Here is a 7,398-nt window from a genome sequence, read left to right as displayed (position 1 = left end):
AATTAACAAGATTCTACCTTAAAAGAGAAAACTTATGTGGGCTTTTCAAATTGTGAAAACTTTTTTCCCTCTTATAAACTATAATCCTTCCCCTGCTGCTGGTTTATAAATATAGGCATATAGCCCAGAGCTATTATAAAGAAAAACAACCAACCACAATAAACTAAGGAGCCTCATCTGATGGTTAAGGTTCTCAGGAAAAAATGAGAAGAGCACCTTGATCGGGAGAGGAAAAGAGGATAGAGGATAAAAACAGTAACCTTTAACTTCTGTGCCCTCGCTCAGCCAGTAACTTATGGCAAGTGTTGCTGGCAAGGCCTTAACTGCATTTCTTCATTCAGTTGGACATCCTGTCTGCCAACTCCATACCAACCCAGCTGCTAATAAGCATGCCCTGAGCACCCAGGAAAAGAAGGGAAGGCTGGCAGCTTAGGAGCTCAAAAGTGCCATCAGTGAAAACCAGCTCAAAGGAGCTAAGCTATTTGCTCCTTAGAATAGTGCTCAAGGTGGAGTCTGTCAGTGGTCAAACCAAGCATGAAGTTCCTTGGATGCTTCTCCAGCAAGATCCATGGAATTTTACAAAACCAATTTTCCACAGGTTAGCATTTCTTTCTTAGCCTACTTGGCAGTTAAATCATTTTGCCCTGTTCAAATGTAGTATGAAAGAACAGAGATGAAAACATGCATGTAAGTACATACACATACTCTGGTTATGAGCACCTAGGGTCTTTCCCATCACTCTTGCAAAAGTGTGTGTGTGTATACATACATTCACACATACATATGTATACACAGACATCTATATACAGAAATAATGTATATGTGTGTATGTCTATGTCTATATATAATATATATACATAATATATATTATATTCCAACTTGAGTAATATATATAATATAATATATATATTATATATAGACATAAACATACACACAAGCGCATACCATAGATCAACCTCATCTAAATATCTAGGGTCTGGGGAACGTGCTGACCAACAGAATATACGTGCATGTCGATGTCACGTGACATGCACTAACCAACTATCCCAAGGTAAAACTGTTGGGAGGAGGAAACTGCCAACAATCTTTGAAAATCCAGACCTACCAGGCCTTTATTTAGAGATTTGTTTCCATGGAACCCTCAAAGAAACTTAGGAAAATTGGACTGGAATGGGGTTCCACCTTGATGAACACTCAAACACCAACAGCTATATCTAGTTTATGCATGGAAGTGACTCACACATGGCAGGCAGCATGAATATTAGGCTACAATGTGGATAAAGCACTGGAGCTTAATACAGATCAATATTTGGCCTCAGGTTTTCCAGAGCATAGAGTCTTGGCATTTGATCCTTCTGCCTTCAGGTGAGAATTAGGCACACTGAGGGACCAGGGAAGTACAGTCTGCTGAACTCTTGGCTCCTTTCTGCTTCTCTGCCCCACAGCTGGAAGGGTTGACCAAATCTAGATAGAATCGAGACTTGAGGAAGCGGCGGTAGGAATCCTTCTCCATCAGGTTGAAAATCTTCTTCTGGGCCTCATCAAAGCAGGTTATTGTAGGCTCTAGCATGTTCCGGCTTGTCTCTTCCCTGGTGCAAGAATCCAGGTTCACCTGAGGGGCAAAGGCCAAGGCTTCATTAGACCTATATCCCTGTTGAGGATGTGAGGCTATATGCTTTGTAGTAACCTGTAAGTGACTGTGCACCCTCCGTATTTCAGAAGCAAAAAACAAAAATGACATTAGGCTCCTCCTTGGCACATGTGCGAGAGTATAAAAGGTTCATTCTGCTCTAGAGTGGCCAGGGCAAGATCTTCTGTTCTGTCTAACAAATTGGGGAGATTCATCAGAAAAATTCATGAAGGAAGGTTATGGTAAGTCACATGGATAGAAGAGATTTTTTTTAAAAACTGATTTATTGGGGTTGTCAAGGTTATAATAGTCAACTCCAATATTCTAGGAACCTTCACTAAGATCCAGAGATTTCTCTGCCATAAAAGCTTACCTTTTTGGTCAGGTTGGCTAATGGGTAGAAGGAATAGATAGAAAGCTGGGTAGAAGAAACAGGTTCTAGTGTTTGATGGCACATTAGGGTGATTATAGTTACCAATAGTTTATTGTACATTTTAAAATAGCTAGAAGAGGAGATATGAAATGTTCTCAACACACAGAAATAATAAATGTTTGAGATATGTATATACCAATTGCCCTGATTTGATCATTACACATTGTATGCCTGTATCAAAATATCACACATACTCCACAGATATGTACAATTCCTATGTATCCATAAAATCCTACCTCTTTGGTTGCCTGGACTGAGATGAATTCATTATAGATCTTTTTGGCCTTGGGACTTAGTTTAGATGGTGATTTGATTTTCTTATACTCTTCACAGCTGATCCAGAAGTCAATATTCTCCTCACTATATTCAGACTTCAAGAAAGCTTTGAAAGCTGCCAGTCCACCTATGATACAGGAGAAAGGACCACAGTTGTCATCACACTGGCTAGCCTCTTGGATATGATATTTCACATAAAGCTGAGGTACTTGGGGGATAGAGCGTGGGTTCAAGCAATTCCTTTTTCCCCCACTTTTTTCAACTCACTTAGGAGTCAGGTAAACCTAATCTGTGTTTGATATCTAGTGGATCCCAGTTCTACCTAATGATTCTTACTCAAGTTGGAAGCCTCTTTCAAGAAAGTATTTTGTTTCTGAAATACCTATGCAGCTATCAATTATCAAGGTTGATTTGGGAAATAGAAACTGAGACTGACTTTGCAAGAAGGCATCGATATTTATCTTTTTTTTTCTCTCTCTTCCCTTTTTCCTTGTGATGAAAGAGATGGTTTTCCACATGGTTCCTGCTTAAACTTTTCATTGTATATCACAAGGCTCTAGGGCTTATTAAAATTATAAACAGACTGAATTTAAGACCTAAAGAGTCTCCTGAGTCTGAACATCAGAAAGAAGCCAGGCCTTGCTGCAGTTTCTATTAGACCAGCATAATATAACTTGTCTTATCCAGAGTACCTCATCCCAGGTTGCTGTCAGACTTACATTCATGACTAATCAGGTTTTCCAGTGATTCAGCCCATTTCTTGACTTCCTCTTGGCTTACCCTAGAAAAAATAGAGAGAAACAGAATAATTGGAATGCCATGATAAAAAAAAATTGGGGTAAGAAATCTAAGATCCTGAATAAAGGCAGAGATTTTATTTTCCATCATTATGACAAAATATGTTATTTATGAGGGTGGTTTTTCACTAAATGTATAGACATTTCAAATGTAGTTAAGATCTCCATGAAAATGGAGGCTATCTTGATCCAAATCTGGCTTAACTAGGAGCACAACTTCCCTCTTACAGAACATCTCTATCATCGGATAGTTAATACTCAGTAGATCTTCACCAAGGCCTTTTCTCTTACCTCTGGCAAATAACCACTTTGTCCTTCTTGTTGTGGGAAGAATTATGTTCACAGGAATCAGATTTTTGCAGCAGGAAACCTAGCCGATGTTTCATATCTTTTGCACTGCACAGAAGAGAAAAAAATGAATAAATAGTGTAACCAGCTTTCTTTAAAAGATACCTAATGGTAGAGCTTGAAGAGTCCATTACTAGTCTATGGCTCAGAGACAATTTAGGGAATGGGAGTTGGAGTTGGCATGAACTCTCAGGAAAACAAGATTCCTCTTTTGGTTCCCTATGACTTGCTACAAAACCTTGAGGCAGAGTCATAACACTAGTTCCTTCATTCACAACTGGAATTCTGATCCTTCAGTTTACCTCAGAAACCTCAGAAGCCTTTATGTGCCTGTCATTTTGACCAACAGAATACCTTTGGTATCTTCAATAGAACTTGAATCACTGAAAACGTGAGTGATCTCTGAGTAATTTTTAGGAATTGGAAAGCAGTAGCGGCAAAAGATGCACATCCTTGCTGCACGCCACCTTCTGGCAGGTGATTGCTATTTCCATCTGTTTCCCTGCTGGCAGAGGGAACTGTAGAAGCACCTCGGGAAAGTAAAAGTCTATTCAGTTCCAGTCACGTATGTGGGGGCCAAGCAGCTCCTGCTATGAGGTATAGAGGAAGAATACACTGAGGTGCGCAGCTCCAGCAGAGGGAAATGGAACGTGGGACGGCGAAAGCAAATGCCCAAGCTGAAACCTCAGCTCCTTGGGGCTTCTTTCCAGACAATATCTGCTGCTGCTTTCCTTTTTAATGCTACTTTAAAGGACATACACACTCTAAAGGGCATCTGAGGCTTAAAAGCTATTAGGAGAAGCAGGCTAGAGTCATTACTGAGCTTCCAGTTTGTTGCCACCATTTAATAGGTAGTCTGGCACAATAGGGCTCCTGACTAACTAGAAAAAGGGGGTCTTTTAATAAGCCTTAAGCTCAACTCTCTTACTTTTTATTAAATATCCTCTTGCTTGCATCTCTTTTATTAAAAAGGCCAAGAAATAATTTAGAAATAGAAATACCATTTTAAGAGAAATGAATAACTAAATGTGTCTATTTGGAGTGGGGAAAATAAAGCCTCAAAGATAGAAAGACATTTAGCATAGCCACTAATGCATTTACGTATGTAGGTTTTCCCAGAAAGTTTGAATTCCATTATGTTCTCTGACTGCCCCTTAAATAGTATTTTCTTTTCCTTGCAAGATTACTTTCCTTTCTCTGCTTCCCTGACTGATGACTGTTCAGGGGATGCAACATCCTTTTTGATGATAACAAGATATAATCCTGAATGTTAGGGTGATTCCAAGGTGATAATATAAGTATATCATGAAGTCCAAATAGAAATGAATTCATATTTCTATGTGCTGGATCCACCTAAGATCTGAGAGTTATTGATCAATGCAGGGGCTAAGTGTGCTTAGCAAGTATTCTTATAAAAAAAAAATGATAAAAATAAAAACCAAAATGACTTCAAAAGTTATTGGAGTCAGGAAATCTAGATTTGGTCCTAATTCACCCACCAACCTATGTGACCTTGAGCAGGCGATGGCTCCTCTGGAGCCTCAGGCACTGGTGGCAAAGATGTTGGACTAGACGATTTGCAATTTACTGGTGAGGAAAGGGAAGAGCAGTTCATCCTGCTGACATAGAGTTTACCTCCTTAGATTAGCTGCTTAACTCTTTGAGGACAGAGCTCTAGTATTATCTTTTATCTGTTTTGGAAAATATTTGCCAGAGCATAACTTTCTCCTGACACTCTTGTATTTTTGTATGGTTCATTTTATATGTAAGTTAACTGAAGCTTGAAGTAATTTGCTCCACTCCATTCAGAAAATTAAGCGTGAAGGTCAGAGGAACTTATTTCATAGATGCTCTCAGCCAGACCCTCCTGCTTCATTTTAAAGAAGCCATCAATACTTTCTTACTCCCGAATGACAGAATATTTGAAAAGTAAATGTTTTAATAGTACATAAAAAATTATGTTTTCTGAGATTATTTCCAAAATAAAATTTGGGGTAATTTCTATTTGCAGCGCGATAAGAAAGCAGGTAGTATATCTTTAGATTGACTTTTTACCTTTAACTGCAAGATTAAGTAATGTAATATGCACTCATTTTGTGTTTAATTTTCAACTGACTAATATACGATCATTCTCTGAATGCATTTGTTTATACCTTTTTTGGACAAATGAAAAACAAATGAATAGCTGTACATCTGTAAGGTCTTTTAAAAAAATCAAGAGAGTATATTAACAAAACAATGTCTTTAAGGTGAGATCTACAAAACTGTTAACTGATTTGTAATGATCAATACTTCTCAACCACACTCATATAAGACACTTTAAGAACTAGAGATGGGGCAGAGAGATAAGGAAGATCTGGCTTTGGAACTCACATCTCATTGTAACATTTGCTTGTAAGAACATAGAGAGTGAAAGATACTGCAGCACTACACAGAAAGCATAGTGCCTTTCTGATGATAGAGCCAAACCTCATTCTGGGGTACCTTTCCTGAAACAAGATGTAGCATACAATCAGAAAGCCCAGACCCAGGCTTCTGTGTACTCCGGGGATGCTTAAATAACAGTAGTATTCACAGATGCAGATATTACAAACCACTATACATAGCCTCAAGCCTCATCTCACTTCTTAATTAAAACTAGCTTGCTTAGACCTGGCTTAAAGAGCAGAACAGTTCTCAAAACTGAGGCCACATAAAACAACCCATAAGGACTGAAATTTGGGGGACACATGTCTTAAGTCACAGTATCTAGCTAGTCTTGGAGGAAAGTTAGAAAGTCGTGCTCTCCTGACCACACTGTTTCTAATTGCACAGAACTAGGTTAGTAAGTACAACATGTAAATAACTGAGAAAGTCTATCCAAAAGTTTAATATGGTTAATGACTGAAAGCAATCTTACCTCCTTAAGCAAGAAGCCGGCAGACCTGCAAGCCCTTTGCACATCTTATTTAACAGCTTGGGATTCGCAAGCAGGAAAGAAATGCGGCAGGAGGAGCTGTGGCTTTGGCTTTGAGCGTACTTTGCCTCTTCTCCGGTAAAGATATTGTCAGAATCCTCTGAGCGTCTTCCTCCTAAGCCTGTAGGGGTCTCTTTTATAGCCCAGCTACGACGGTCCAGCCAATCAGACGACAGCTCTGCAGTACCAGCTCCTCTGTCTCCCTCTGCCTCTCCAGCCCCTGAAAGAGATGAGGAAGAAAAGACTGACGCATCAGCAATGCTAAGTGAACGAGCAGAGAAAATCCTTCTGCAAAGTAGGGATATGGAAAAAAATGTACTCAATATCTCTACCAATGTCAGAGGTTTAGAATTTCTAGAAAAGGAAAAAAGTGTACAGTGCTGCAAAACATAGTATTTATTCATATGTCTGTAAAAAACAGTATCAAGGAAAGTTGCTTCCTGGAAGGAAAAGTACCAGCAGGAATTCTGAAGCTTACTTAAGAGCTGACTCCCAGTGCCCTTCCTCTTTTGGATTAGAAGCATCATATGATACATGGTCCAAGATCTGATCCTCACGATTTCCCAAAGGGAGCTGGCAGGATCATCGTCTCCACGCAGTGATTTGCAGAAGTTGCCTCGGTTGTTATGCAAACAAGAAGGTGGAGAGAAATAGCTGGATGACAGACAGTTATAAGCCTGGCAGCATAGAGAAACTACCCTAGGAAAAATAGATTTGCTATATCCGTAATCAACCTGACTGAGGAATACTTTTCTAGAAATCTTGGTAACAACAGAATTCAGCCTAGCACTGACAGTTTCTCCTTTACATGCCTGCATCCTGTAAAAAGTCTAAACCAGCAGCTCGAGGACCAAAGGAGGGAGTAGATGAGCAAATATACACAGCAATTCTTATATCAAATGGGTTTATGTCTTATGTAATTCTAAGTCTCCAAACTGATATTTCAAAAGATAAAAAA

The 7,398-nt window shown here is 39.2% G+C and overlaps 1 protein-coding gene across 2 annotated transcripts; it reads right to left on the bottom strand.

The window, feature by feature from the left end:
- Nucleotides 1–1,021: 1,021 nt before the first annotated feature.
- RGS4 (regulator of G protein signaling 4) lies at nucleotides 1,022–6,701 on the bottom strand. 2 transcript variants are annotated; one of them, XM_033196173.1, is made up of 5 exons: nucleotides 6,384–6,701; nucleotides 3,428–3,532; nucleotides 3,059–3,120; nucleotides 2,300–2,466; nucleotides 1,204–1,612 (listed from the first exon to the last, which is right to left on the bottom strand). In XM_033196173.1, the coding sequence occupies exons 1-5, from the start codon at nucleotides 6,425–6,427 to the stop codon at nucleotides 1,373–1,375; spliced, it is 618 nt and encodes a 205-aa protein (XP_033052064.1). In that variant the 5' UTR covers nucleotides 6,428–6,701; the 3' UTR covers nucleotides 1,204–1,372. The 2 variants fall into 2 exon arrangements, with proteins under 2 accessions (XP_033052065.1, XP_033052064.1); XM_033196174.1 differs by lacking the exon at nucleotides 2,300–2,466 and having other exon boundaries at nucleotides 1,022–1,612; nucleotides 6,384–6,654.
- Between the last annotated feature and the right edge of the window lie 697 nt (nucleotides 6,702–7,398).

This window comes from Trachypithecus francoisi, unplaced genomic scaffold (genome assembly GCF_009764315.1).
Source record: "Trachypithecus francoisi isolate TF-2019V2 unplaced genomic scaffold, Tfra_2.0 Lachesis_group5, whole genome shotgun sequence".
Lineage (NCBI taxonomy): Eukaryota > Metazoa > Chordata > Mammalia > Primates > Cercopithecidae > Trachypithecus > Trachypithecus francoisi.
This window is presented reverse-complemented; position numbering and strand designations above follow the sequence as displayed.